This window comes from Maniola jurtina, chromosome 10, assembly GCF_905333055.1.
Source record: "Maniola jurtina chromosome 10, ilManJurt1.1, whole genome shotgun sequence".
NCBI lineage: Eukaryota > Metazoa > Arthropoda > Insecta > Lepidoptera > Nymphalidae > Maniola > Maniola jurtina.
Window position 1 is genome coordinate 9,040,041 of NC_060038.1, and position 15,007 is coordinate 9,055,047.

Here is a 15,007-nt window from a genome sequence, read left to right on the forward strand (position 1 = left end):
ATGGCAAAGTAACAAGTTTGTGTTGTTTCCCGCGAACTAATAATGCGAACAAACACTGAAACCAAAATGAAGATTGATAAAATATGATCTATGGGATCCAGGAGTTCACGAACGCTTAAGCTAATAGCTATCGATTAAAAGTCCAACATGATAATTGTCCTATTTATTATTAATGTAATGTAAGCATAAATCATCTCTCAATAGTTGCGAACTAACATAGTTAGTGTTTGTACATTTTGCACGAACGGTTTGATCGAGTCCCTTCGAACAAGCAACGATCTTTAAAATCTCAAAATCGCATACAAATAACCTCGCCATCATATTTTAGTCAACAGAGACCAATCTATTAAAACTATCTAATAATATAATTTATTTACAATAAAGGAATTGTGCCTCTTCAGAACGATACTCGATAAATTTGTAACCCTCTTCAAAAGTCTATAATACAAAAAGTGCAGACACAATATTCACATAAAAGAATACATATCTATTATACACTTAATCGACTATTTTTGCACTTTTATATTGCCAGGTCAGTGGCTTAAACTCGGAATATCTCAATTTAATTAAGATTTCATAACCCATATCCATGATTAATGCACCTAACTACCTTAACATTTGCGAACTATATTTACAATTTCATTTAGTTTTGAAGAAGGAAGTATTGTTACAGAAAGGCGGTACTAACCGAGTGCAGACGCGATCTGCTACGGGAATATTCATGGATTTATTTTACAAATGGCATACCTCTATTACTAGTTGACTCAATCCGCACGGAATCTTTATTTACATGACAAAACAATATTATGACGATATTTTAATAATTTTAATAAAATAATTATTATTATATAGAAATTATAATAAATTGATAATTATCTTAGAGCGACCAGTGAGAGAATTCTATCGCGCGAAAATATTCCAACTTCATGCGTAATTTTATTTCAGTGATGACTTTGCTTGTAGGCGGACGTTATGATCCGATTATAAAAATTCGTTTACTCGTAAATGCTACATTATCCCCGAGTGCTATAGAGAATAGGCTACAAATTATATCACACGAAGTCACAAAAAAGGCTAGTCTTTTAATGAAATATTAACGAGAACAGAGTAGTGGTTTAAATTAAAGCTAATCAAAGTATAGAAACGACTAAACCGTCACAACGGATCATTTCGCACGATACAAAATTCTCACCATTTGTGATAAATATTATAAAATCAATACATTGTAAGATAAGGAGGAAAAATGCGTACGTATTGCTGTTGATCCTACATATTTCTCTACATGGGCTATACGAGTCGCAAGTCGTTACAGATTCAGCCGGCGCAAAACCGTGACGTGTAAGTTAGAAGAGACCTATTGTCGTTGATTGGTTGGTGACTCAAAATGGTAAGCGTCCACAGATTGCCTCTATCATTTGTATGGAGTTACGTAACAGAGAGAGCGCTATATTAACTTCACTCCGAGCATGTGGTATAGTTCCTCCATCGTCGCGCAAACGGTGCGTTTATTTTTGACAATATTTTGTCCTTTCCGCCATCAAGAAACACGAAATATAATTCCGAAATTCAAATCAAAAGTACAATAAGATGGGTATAACGTTTATAAAAAACTAATAAGGTGTGTCAATTTCAGTGGTACCCATCCTGGAGGAGGACATTCTATGGGAGCTGGACGTACTGTTCATGCTGTAGTTCATGGAATAGTTGAAGCTACCGAGAATGTACACATCTTGCGGCATGTCTGGAGCGAGATTTGATAAAACTAATAAGAGTTTAAAAGTACGCGCAAATGATGCGTTCAGTTTTGAGTTTTTGTGTACGTCACTATCAAGAAATCTTCCTCGAATCGAAGTAGTACAATAAAATGGGCATGAAAGATTTAACAAACTAAAAAGGTATGTCAATTTCAGTGGTAACCATCAATCTCCATGGAGGAGGACATCCTGTCGGAGCTGGACGTGCTGTTCATGCTGTAGTTCATGGAATAGTTGAGGTTGCTGAGGGACATGTCCTGCGGCACGTCGGAGGGCGAGGTCTGGTAGTAGCTGGGGTAGGCGGCGGTGTACGGCGCGGCCGGAGCGGGCTCGTCGGGCTGCAAGTTTTCCTTGTCACTAGTTTCCATGAACTGTATTATCCGCTGCGTTGATTTCACGTGCGCTGCTATTGCTGCTTCGGCCTGTAGAATAAATGTTGTCATTATCATTATTGATGTTTTCTCAGGATACTTTTTTCGATAATCGAGACTCCACTTAGAAGATATGTGAATGGGCAATCTCAAGCAAGTTTCTGGGAGTCACTAGTCACAAGAACCACAAGATAGTGTTCTGTCTCAATAGAACTGAGCCACTAGAGGTGTATATCAAGCATTATTATTTTGACATGGAATTTTTTGCTGATTTGATTGTTTAATGTAAAACGTTTTAATGAAGCTAAGACTACTTTTATATAAACTCACTAACAATTTGCATTCCAGTACCTTGTAGAGTAAGGTGTCTTTCAATTACTATGACCAATTTTTGTACCCACATTCAAGCAAATAAACCATAATTTTTTATTTATGATATCTATTCATAAAAACGACGACAAGTTTTGTTGTTAGTTTCTTCCTAGATCTGGATTAATGCAGAGTTATAACTATTTGTAAAATCAGCAGTCATAGGAAATCGCGGTCAACTAGAAGCAATACGCAACAGCTAGAAAAGTGTACTCACGCTGGCGGTGAGCGAGAGGAAGGTGAAGTACTTCTTGAGCGTGGGCAGCATGGGCGCGTAGGTGGGCACGCGCACGCGCACGGCGGCGGCGTGGGCGGGCGACACCACGGCCATGTTGCCCAGCAGCAGCGCGATGTACGCGCCCACCATCGTGTGCTCCATGTGCGTGCCCGCACGCGCCAGCACTGTGGACCAACCATGAATGGAGGTCATGGAGATTTCATTTCCAATACCTACTTATCGCTATCCCGAGCGGCCAGACCCCAGTATTGGGGTCTGGCCGCTCGCGCCTATAATCTCTCGCTTTCGCTCGGCAATCGAATTGGGATAGCAATAAAGTTTTGCTTCAAGTAGATGCCCGGCAAACAATTTAAATATTGACTGGATTAGCTGGCGAATGGCGGATGCACACAATTGGTTGGCACGGGTGAACGCCATTGGTTTATAAGTTGACCCTTGCTTCCTAAATTCGAAAAATTTAATGTTCAAATTGTTTGCCGGGCACAATATCAATCTAAAGAGACATGCAGTCGTCCAATGGATTCGTCTAGACAGCGATCTCGCGGGGTGCGAGGCATATGGCAGATACTGCCCGAATAGCAGACAACCTTGGAACTTTAAATCTTATTTTTAAGTCACGTGTCATTCGGGCACTGATAAAGGCAGACTCATCTTTGATTGGAAAAATAGAAATTATTTCCTATTCCGCCTTCGATTATCGAATCGAATTTCGATCGATCGATCGATATTCGAAGTTTTGAAATGTGGTAAATCGTTTATGTATTCCAAGAACATTTACAATCTCTCATTATCTCTCTTTTATCATCTTTAGGTGATGTTGCAGTTTAACCTGGAAACCCAATAAACTATAGAAATACTGATAGCGGACCTAGAGATACCCAACTTGCTGACTCAATGGTATGACTATTACTTACACTTGGCTACTGTTTCATCAATGTCATCCTGCTGCTTTTTCTTGTCTTTCTTCGCTCCCTCGTCCTTCTCACCGTCTAATAAGGCATCTGTGTTTTCTTCTGCTCTCCTGTAACAAAAAGTAATAAATAAGTAGGAATAGGGGTGCGTGATGATGATAATGATGATGAAGTCTTTTTATTTCATTGCGGAAGGTCAGTTTCATTTAGGTCTTTGGCTACTGCCTTGACATGGTTCCATTCTGTGGAAAAGAACAAGGGTGCAACAATGACATTTTTTTATCTAACACAACATTATAGAAATAATACTCACGTGGTCTTTTTTTAATAATAAATGTTTAGTAAAATAACATTTATTAAAGCCTCAATAGTATTTACGTTTATATCATCGTTTTGTACTGTAGATGTATTAGGTCAATATTTATGTAAAAAGATCTTACCTAGCCAATTCTTCGCGCTTGTAGAACAGATCGACAATGAAGTCGAGCGCAGACACGCTCCGCGATATGACGTCATGATCACTGTCCACACGTATCCGCACGCTCAGGAGCCTTTGCGTGTTTATATCATTGTTTTGTATTAAGTTTATCAACAGCATTAATACCTAAGAAAACAGGAAAAAATATTTTTGCAAGTGAATTAAAAAACACATTAGATTACAATTTTTTTTCACACATTTATGATTAAATTTGATTGCCAAATTGCAGATACTATGCGTCCACGGAGCCACGGGACAGTGTGAAAATCTACACAATAGAACTAACCATCAGTAGAGGTCCACTAGACGACAAATACATACAAAAAGAAGTCAAGCAAGCATAATTTTGCATAAGTTTTTTGACATAAATTTATGATAAAAGGTTGCCAAGGTCAAATTAATTAGCCACACCACGAATCAAAATGCATGGTTTTCAGACGTGCGCCTAGTACTTAACCAAAATTACTCAAGGTAAGAAAATTACGAGACTTTTGGACTACTTATAGAAACTACGAGAATTTTCGACTTCTGCACAGTTGCACATAAATGACAGTTGATCTAAATAATAAACTTAAACTCATAACTTTATACGTACACAAACACAGAAGTCGAAGTTCTTATCATCAGGTATGAAGTTCCCTTGGTTATTTAGCATTATCAAACAGATCTCCATTACTGAAGGTTGTTCTCCCACCACCTCCGCGCCGACCGCTGACGCTGTAACAAAAAAATGCTCAGTAAGAAAAGGTACACTCAATTTTTAAGAGGAATTTCACTGTTAGATATTTTTTAATGGTTGGTTATGTAAAATATCCGATAATCACATCCCACTTTACACTTATATTATAAAGGCGAAAGTTTGTATGAGTGTGTGTTTGTTACTCTTTGACGCAAAAAATGCTGGACGGATTTGGCTGAAATTTAAATCGAGATAGATTGTTCTTTTGATTAATACATAGGCTACTTTTTATCCCGTCAAATTCATGGTTCCGGCGGATTTTTTGAAACATATATCACGCGGACGAAGTCGCGAGCATCATCTAGTGTTAAGTTATTAAATTTGTTTATGGCCTCGCCTATGCAGCGCCGTAACATTTAGCAATGCCACAAAGCAACCCAGTCACAAGATCTTGTTGATTGTAGTTTTGGCACTTGTAACAAGTAGGTACTCACACGCGATGCCGAACGAGTGCGACAAGTTGACTAGCACTTTGACGGCAGGCAAGGCGGCGTCCAACAGCGCCGTCCGCAGTTGCAACTCGGTCTTGGCCTCGCCCACGCAGCGCCGTAGCAAGGCCACCAGAGTGCGCGCCGCCCCTAGCGATCCCGTCACCAGGTGTTGCTGATTCGCTTCGTTCTGTTGCGTCACCTATAAGAAAAGTATTCGTATTATAGCATTATTGTTTCTTAGATAGATGATAGATGAAATCTTTATTGCACACAATAACATGAAAAGGAACACAACACAAAAGGAAGAAAACAGAAGAAACAGTTGAGTGCAAAGGCGGCCTTATTGTTTAGAGCAATCTCTACCAGGCAAACTTTGCTGAAAGGAGAAGCTAGTGCTGGATAGTACTAAGTCGCAGAGAATTATTCGAAATTATATTCTGATATATTTCTTACCTAAGGTAATAAACAAATCGCAAATAACTTTTCACAAAAACACGTTTGAGCTATGCTTGAATATAATTCTCGTCATAACTCATCATACTATGAGCAAAAATTCGTGATAAATGGAAACATGGAGCCAAAGAATTTTTATAACTTTATTTGGACATATGGTTGAAATTGTATACTGAAAACAAGACATGGAGCACGCTTGTGCTTGCCGCACACCGCCGCTCTTATGCCAAAGTAAATAAACTTAGTTTGCGTCGCTATCAAGACGCCGAGCTTTGATTCCATCAGTGTGCGTTGCGCCTAAAATTTTTATTAATCAGCTCTGCGAAACTTACAGCAGGCATTTTTACATTTTATGTACTTACGTTTTCCAAAACACGCATACACCGGTCCGCCTTCCTCAATACATCGACCTCGGCACTGCTCCACGAGCTGGCGGGTAACTCCAACCTGCCCGCACAATCTTGTATCGTACGGACTATGTGGTCCACTCCACCAAGGTTCCGAAGCTCCTCCTTAAACCATTCGCCTGCACGTTTCGACGTCAACGATAGTAGCGTTTCCATTGCTAAATGCCCCACCTTTTTTGAAAAAAAAAAAAAAGTTTATCGAAAGAAAAGGTCTAGAATAAAAAACCGGCCAAGTGTGAGTCAGACTCGCGCACCAAGAGTTCCGTATCCGGGTATTTTTTCCGACATTTTGCACGATAAATCAAAAACTATTATGCATAAAAATAAATAAAAATCTGTTACAGGTAATGCTCTTTCATATGATACCCCACTTGGTATAGTTATTTTACTTTGAAAATTTAAACATATCCTAATTTTTTTTTTCAATGATGTAACCACAAATTCACGGTTTTCAACCACAAATTCACGGTTTTCAGATTTAATACTTTACTTTTACTATAAGACCTACCTACCTACCTGCCACATTTCATGATTCTAGGTCAACAGGAAGTACCCTATAGGTTTTCTTGACAGACACGACGACGGATGGACGGACGGACGGACGGACGGATGGACGGACGGACGGACAGACAGACAGACAACAAAGTGATCCTATAAGGGTTCTGTTTTCCTTTTGAGGTACGGAACCCTAAAAATGAAATATGAAATACATACTGTAATATTCTCCAAATCCAGATGGTTGGCTTTCCCTTGGCTTTTAATCTCAGCACACAACTCCCGGACCCTCTCCTGCGTCTTTGCAAGTTGAGCCGAAGTCAACCCGCAATCGTCAAGTGCATTCCTGTGATTAAATAAATACATTTCTGTCATCAAAATCCATACTAATATTATAAATGCGAAAGTGTGTCTGTCTGTCTGCTACGTTTTCACGGCTCAACCGCTGAACCGATTTTAAAGAAATTTGGTACAGACTTGGAATACATTCCGGGGAAGGACATAGGCTACTTTTTATCCCGGAAAATCAAAGAGTTGATTATGACGATGATGATGATTTGGTGTGATTGCAGTTAAGCCATGCCTATACTATAGGTAATAAGAAGGAATATACTATCAATCATCATTCATTATTAAAGCAATTCACTACTTTAGGACCTGTGTATCTTAATTATTGTAATAATTAATTTAAAACGTAAGATGTATTGATTTCGAAACAGTATCTCAGAAGTCGGATGTAAAATAATATCACTTCACTATTTCATTTGCTGGGTCATTGGCCTGTCATGCAAGGTCATTGCCTCCAGCCACACATGATTAGAAAGTGAATATTGTATGATTCATTATTTCTATTTAAATTCCCATCTACAATGCATATGTACTGTCTGTCTGTCACCAGCTTTTCAGGGCCCATCTGATTAACCAATTTTGACAGGTACAGAGATAGCATGCATACTGGAGACATAGATAAACTACTTTTTATCACATACAGTGTCAATTTTAATTCTTAGTATGCTCCATGGGGCACTTTAATCTGCACAAAATATAGCTATCGTTTTATATGGCACACCTTATCTAGCGTACTTGTATAATATGTTCATATCTTTGAGTTGGCAAAAAAAAAAAACATATTCTAAATACAAAGATATAATGATTGATGGATAAAAGATAACTCACTTGTGCGACGCATCAGACTCAAGTAGATTCAGCATTAGCTCTAGCGATTCTCGATCCAAGTCCATATTTAGACGATCTTGAGAGAGCACAAACATCACTGTTGCTGTGCACAAACCCAAACTCTGAAAGATAATAAATAATCATAGATTAATAAAGATATGTATTTTAAAAAACCTAAAAAAATAGAAAGAAGCAGTCAGTGATAGCCTAGTGGTTAGGCTAGCAAGTCAGCCTCCTAGTTAGGTCCTCTACCCTACCTAGGTCCGGGGTTCGATCCCTGGCATGCACTTCTAACTTTTCAGGGTTGTGTACTTTAAGCAATTAAACAGTCAAATGTGGGACAATTTCCTTAATTAAAGACAAGATAATAATATTATCGTACTGATAAAAGCAGACAGGGAAAGTTTGGTGCTATAGTATATAATATAATATTTTCTTGACTTATCCTTGTATGATTATTATTTTCATCTCAGACTACAAAACCACAGGGCAAACTGCTATCAATGGCAGTAAAACGAGCTGTAATTTTTGTTGCATTCACAATATTATTATTCAATGTCACAAACATTATAACTCTACTGAGCATAATTAAGGAAATTGTCATCATCATACCAAGATTATTATCCTTAAAACATGATTTCCCTAGATATAGAAAAATATGCATTATTCTTTTGTATTGCTACAATTTAGGCAGAATAGATGTTATTGTCTGCTTTCGGAAGGACTTGCTTATCAGTTTATATGTGGCTTCTGTGTACAAGAATGCTAAATTGCTAGGCGGAACGGCTTTGCCAGTAGGACAGTATAAAGAGAAACACAGTAGTTCAACGACGCCTCAACATAGGGCCCTAACTACACAGATCAGTTTGGGTCACTCCTTCGTCCCACACATATGTGCCTCACGATTGCTCTATCTAGATGGGTTCATCAAAGCTCTGTATGTAATATCATATTCTTACTCTGTGCCTTTAGGTTGGTCACTAGCTACAGCCGAAGCCTCCTACCAGACCACCAGTCAATTTAGAAATTATAAATTCCCACATTGCCCCTGCTGGGAATCGAGCCTCCCACATATTTCATAAGACCAGCTGGAGGAATCGCTAACGCCGAACTCATTTTTAATCCATTGAAGGTTTTATTATGAAACAATATTTTAATATCAGCCAATGAAGCAGCAATGTAGAACCAACCAACCTCACTGGCTATCATTCTGTGTTAGACACTGAGTTAGCAAATCACCACTCACCATTGCACTGGAGGTGGTCAAGAGGAGTACTGAGAAAATTGAAGTAATAAATACCTGATCATTGGTGGCATCGTGTAAGGCGCTAAAGAATTTCTGTACAGTGCCGTGCGCACGCAAGTGCATACGGAACGCGGGCGCTGTGCACTTGCTGGCCAGCGTTATAGCAGACAGGCATCGCGTCGACATTGGGTTATTGTCCTGACGAACAAAGTTATTATTGAATTCAAAGATTTTTTGAAATATAAAAATAGCGAGCAAAGTGGGTCACCTGATGTTAAGTGATTACCGCAAGCTATGAACATCAGAGAGAATACATCACAAGAACATTCAGAAATTTGTTGGTCCACCCCTCGAATAACCCCATTTTGAAATCTAATGGTAACACCGCCAATCGGAGCTAATTCCACAGTCAGCATGTGCGTGGAAAAAAGGATCTGGCACAATGGGCGGTCGATATGCACCAGGCACCATGGTGGTGAAGGTGAAATTGCTTGCAGTGGCATGCAGTGCAGTTGCGATATTATAAAACTCCACAGATAGGCAAATATCAAATATTATATGTTTAAAAAAGTGAAGACAATTTGTACACTTGTCTGCATAACACAGCACTGGCCGCATAGACACTGGGGCGGGGTTTACGTACCTTTGGATAAACTACACCTACAGGTATACTTCAAAGTATAGCAATCCTTTATCAGTCTATAGAAGTTGTGTTGACTGAAGTGAAGCTTTACCATAAGCAGTGATCAGAACAAAGTTGTGTAAATTGAATGATTTTACAAAAATATCTTAATATTGATATGCCCTTAAGTACTAATACTCTGAGATTAAGTACAAATACACTAAATTGTGACTGTCCTTTTACTTTTTTAAGACTGCTAAACCGATTTTGACAAAATTTTGCACAGAGATAGCTTGTATTTTCAGGAAACAGGATTCCTTTTTTCTTAGAAAATCAAAGAGTTCTCATACGATTCTTACAAAATCGTATTTCACACTGATACAAGTTGTGGGCAATTGAGTTGTCTACAGCCAAGTAACTTGGATGGCAAGCCAATTGCAAAATTGCAGTTGTTGTTCTATAAAAAAATTAAATAATGTGTACCTGCAATGCATCTAAAAGATATTCAACATCATCGTTGAATTCCTGAAATTCTCCAATCTCTTGTATCTGATGTGCCTTTTTAACATTCCGCACAACAGTGTAGTACTGAAAGTTAACAATTTTATTTTAATAACAATTACAATATATTTACTGAGGAACTGTTAGTTTAGTTTATAGATTTTGTACAACAGAGTTAGCCACAATAAAGAGAAAATGTAGACTCACTTAAGAAAATACATAATCAGTTATTTCAATATCAAAATAATATAATAATCATCATTATTTAATTGAATATTGACATACATTAATCAAAGGTAAAACATTTTACTGTACCTCTTTAGCCTCCTTAGCACACTTCACACTTATATAAGGTTTAACAGGTTCATCCAACGTTGGATCGTCCATTATGGGATTGGCTGCTCTATATCTTGTGACTCTTGTTAGTTCTTCTGGTACTTCTGCTACTGGATTACTAACTTCTGGAGTCCCAGCGGGCTCTGGTCTAGGAGTTTCATTTCCTTTCTGATAATGAAAATGAATCTATGAGTGAGGCTTTTTGCATTAAAGTAAAAATAAAAAACTAACTCTTATAGCCACAAGGTGGCATACCTACTTCTACAATATATTTGTGCAATATTCTTGCACATCTTATAATTGATTTTGTCAAGGGGTAGGTACAGGTAATAGTGGAATTTATTTAATGTTAATGTAATAAACTGTACAATGATAATATTAAAAGGTTGAGCAATTAAAATTGTGCCATGTATAAGTTATATTGCACAATATTGTGATAATTTAATCACAAAATCATTTTAGCCTTTAAATTTTAAATGCCTTGGCACTGTCAGGAACAGAGATCTTTTCAACGGACCTCTGCTCCCCGGTGACCCTGGACAGATTTTTAAAAATGTGATTGATGTGTGGGTAAAGATGATTATAATATCATCACAATAATTCTGCACAATAATATTGTAGAATGTAGAAGGGACTTTTAAGAGAATTGAATAAAATGGCTCTAAATTTGATTAATGAACAAGTGAGACAGTATTAGTGTGTGCAAAACAAGTAGTCCAATCTGAAGTTGCAACATGGAGGATTGTACAAGTCATAGACTAAAAATTAAATAAATACACAAGCTTGGCTAAGATCTGTTTTTGTACAATGTGTGGTCATAAGCTTTGTGTGTTGCATGTGAAGCTTTGTGTTTGTCATTAGAAGACTTGTTTCACGTGCACTGTAGAATATATTTGCTACTAGAGGATGCTCGCGACTTCGTCCGCGTGGATTTCGGTTTTTAAAGATCCCATGGGAACTATTTGATTTTCCGGGATAAAAAGTTGCCTATGTCAATTGCAGAGACGCAGGCTACTTCGGTTCCAAATTTCATGCAAATTGGTTAAAGGGATAGTATTTAGGAATCCCGTGGGAACTCTTTGATTTTCCAGGATAAAAAGTAGGCTATGTCAATCTCCGGGATATAAGCTAACTGTGTACCAAATTTTGTCAAAATCGGTTAAACTGTTGGGCCATGAAAAGGTAGTAGACAGACAGACAGACACACTTTAACATTTATAATATTAGTAAGGATATATTAGTATGGAAGTATGGTTTTATTGTTGGCTAGCTACTTACATCATTTGCCCATTCATGTCTGTAAAGGTGCCTTCTTTTCCTCGCTGGCAACGGAGAAGGATTATCATTTACCAATGATTTACTCTTGAATATTGAACCTTTCTTCTTGGTTATAACTAACTTAACACTAGGTTTATCTTCCATATGATCTTCAGAATCTATTCGCTGAGGAGACTTAAACACATCATCCTGGTGGCATTTCTGTGATTCTTCCTCTGAAAGCTCATGTGGGCAGCTGTTGTATGCTGAATCTGATGACTGAGTTTGAATTTGAGCCTCGTTTGTTTCATGTGGTGATGCATTATTATCCATCTGCTGTTCTTGTGGAGTGTCTACATGAGCATCATTTTGTTCTACTTCTTCGTTTTCATCAGTATGCTCAACTCCTTCATCATTTTGCTCTGCCAATGCATTTGCAGCCATTTGTTCTTTCAGACTTGCTAATGTCTCTCGGGAACTGGGACTTGAATGTCTGCCATGTTTTTCTTTATGCTTTTGCTTCTTGTGTGGCTTTTTATGTGTAACCTTTTCCTTATTACTATTCCCAGATAATATGTCAATTAGTTCATCCTTTTCTAATTGAGATTCTGACTCATTTTCAATATCTTGTTGGATTTCAGATGTTGTTACAGTAGCTGCTGTTGCCGTTGGATTATCTGTTACCGTTTCATGTCTTCTTTTTCCTTTTTTATTTTCTTTCTTCAAATCATTCACAGTCTTTATTAACTGTTTACTTGATATTCGAGCTAAACTTTCTAGATCATCATCATTTTCGCTATAATTTATATTTGGCCTATTCCTTCTTGATCTACCGCCTGACATTTCAGGTGGTTTAGGTTCAGGTTGAGGTTCCTTAGGCAGTTTATCTGAATCCAGTTTGGCTAATTGAGCCTCAGTGTGATCCATTTGCTTATTTTTCTTAGACTCTTTTTCTTTCTCCTGTATAGGAGACGCTAGAGTTTTATAAAGATCATAAGCATCAGAACCTGGCACTGGAGAAGTAACCTTTTTAACAGATTCATCTTCAGTATGTTTGTGATGCTTTTTATGTGATTTATGTTCTTTCTTTTCCTTTTTCTTCTCTTTTTTAATTTCCTGGCTTAGTCCTGCACACTTAATAGTGATTTTGAGCCCCTCATGTTTAGGAGAACAGATGGTTTCTACTGTAGGACTTTTTTTGTGATCAGAACCCACATCAGAATGTGTATCCATTGATGAATGCCTATCTGAACTTGGTGATGTAAATCCTTCATTCGAATCTGTACTTACTATTCTAGACGTTCCTTTAGAAATTCTAAGTACTATGGGTGGCGGTTTACGCTCCTCATTGGTTTCTTTACTAGTAGATGGACTCATCACCTCCACATTCTTAGCTGGGCTTTTAGAAGGGCTCGTAACCAAAGGACTAGCCTTAGGTGAAGGAGGCTTTGGAGGTGTTGATTCATATCGTATAAAGTCAGGAATTGGACTATTACTTCCATCCTCAGCATAATTTATTACTTTGTCTCGATTACGAACCAAGTACCTCTTATTTGGCGGTTGTGAATTTTCAGGTGTAGGTTCCTCTTTCTTTGATGCTTTAGTGGCAAAACTCCTTTTGTTTTTACTCTTTTCAGAGTTACGTCTTGGTAATTCTGGTGATGAGGAGTCTCGGTTATATCTACTTCTCTTAGTTGTTTTCTTTTCCTTAGCAGAGCCAGAGTGTTCTGGTGATAGTGGCGCAGCAGGTACAGGTGGAGCATATGTAATTTGTGGCACTGGTGGGTATAATTCTGCATTGCGAGATTTAAAAAACTTTTTGGGCTTTGGTGGTGGTTGCTCAGTTTCAACGGCAGGTACTGTTAGTGGACTGTTCTGGTCCTGAACAGGCTTTTTATGTACATTGTTTTGAAATGCTGGAATAAATATAGACAAGTAGTGAATTTGTGTCATAAAAAATAATTTCAAAACTAGTATGAGGCAGAATATTAAATTAGGGCATCTAAGAAACTGAAAGGTTTATACTTTCATATACAAGATGTGGTTACAACGAATAGAACAATTTTTATACCCACAATGTTATGTTTATCACTAAACTTCAAGGCCAAACAAGAATTTACTATTGAATGCTTACCGTAAGGAGCGCTCCTAATGGATGTGAAGCTGGTAATTCCCCACTTGCCCACCGTTCCCGCCGAGCGAGCAGCCGAGGGACAATTACTGTTCTCTCTGAAGAGCGCACTGTCCAGCGGCACAGCCACGCTGCCGCTTCGGCCTCTGCCCCAGCGCGACATGCTGATAATTTCATCAAATTTGATGACACCTGCGCTGTCTTGCCGAATCAATCAATTCTTCAAATGTCAAAGATGCAAGTTACACATGGCGCCTCTTTAAACACGTATACCACGTTAGTTTCAACTCAAAAACGTATCAACACTTCGTTCACACTCATTAGACTTTCTCCAATAGCAATGAAAACACAACCCATAAAGATAACACACCCGCCATTTTTACAGGAGCTATGTACTTTCTTCACGGACGCATTCGAATGTATTTGTAAGATATCAATCCTTCGATGATTCACGTCGTACTTTGTAACAACTTACATTACGATTAAAGATTTTCTTTGAACTTTTGAGGTAGTTAATTAATGTTGACTCAAACATTAATAATGACAAATAGGACAAAGTCACAAACTGCGATGTTGTCATCTCATAACACCAGCAGCGCCATATTGGCAAAGCAAAACAAGTGAAAATAAGGAAGCGATTTACAGCCAATGGGAGATATTCAGGTCATAGACATTTTCTTTTTCAACTGATTTTATGGCTCTGGGTTCTAGACCATAGACTTTTTTTTCGATTTTTTCCAACAGACTGTACAGCTCTAGATTCTAGTTTTTTTGAGCCTAAACCATAGACTTTTTTTCTTTTCTACTGGGTTTATGGCTCTGGATTCTAGCTTTTTCGAACCAAGGCCATACTTTTTTCAACTGGGTTTATGGCTCTGGATTCTAGCCTTTTCGAACCGAGACCATACTTTTTTCAACTGGTTTTAAGGCTCTGGGTTCTAGTTTTCTTGAGCCTAGACCATAGTCAATTACGTTTCCGCCTTTGATTTTTAATATCAAATCAATGGGTTTTCCTATAGGGTTTCCATGGTCTCCGCATGGTCAACATTATAAAATTAGCCTTGACAGTAGTCCTATGTTACGGGTAACATT

General features: G+C 38.0%; 1 protein-coding gene across 1 annotated transcript; it reads right to left on the reverse strand.

Annotated features, from left to right (window-relative positions):
* Positions 1-139: 139 nt before the first annotated feature.
* LOC123868658 (protein wings apart-like) lies at positions 140-14,541 on the reverse strand. Its single transcript, XM_045911192.1, has 14 exons — positions 13,919-14,541; positions 11,806-13,700; positions 10,507-10,695; positions 10,174-10,278; positions 9,123-9,266; positions 7,823-7,944; positions 6,866-6,992; positions 6,107-6,322; positions 5,295-5,490; positions 4,717-4,838; positions 4,084-4,247; positions 3,647-3,753; positions 2,712-2,896; positions 140-2,176 (listed from the first exon to the last, which is right to left on the reverse strand). Exons 1-14 carry the CDS (start codon positions 14,076-14,078, stop codon positions 1,907-1,909), a joined length of 4,002 nt encoding a protein of 1,333 aa, XP_045767148.1. The 5' UTR covers positions 14,079-14,541; the 3' UTR covers positions 140-1,906.
* Between the last annotated feature and the right edge of the window lie 466 nt (positions 14,542-15,007).

Bases quoted from the DNA above. Each gene is read 5' to 3' on its own strand.
- LOC123868658 (XM_045911192.1), bottom strand. From the start codon at position 14,078: ATGTCGCGCTGGGGCAGAGGCCGAAGCGGCAGCGTGGCTGTGCCGCTG. The intron at 10,696-11,805 runs GTAAGTAGCTAG...TTTCATTATCAG, and splicing joins GACATGAATGGGCAAATGAT to AAAGGAAATGAAACTCCTAG. The intron at 2,897-3,646 runs GTAAGTAATAGT...GTTGGTCCACAG, and splicing joins TGATGAAACAGTAGCCAAGT to TGCTGGCGCGTGCGGGCACG.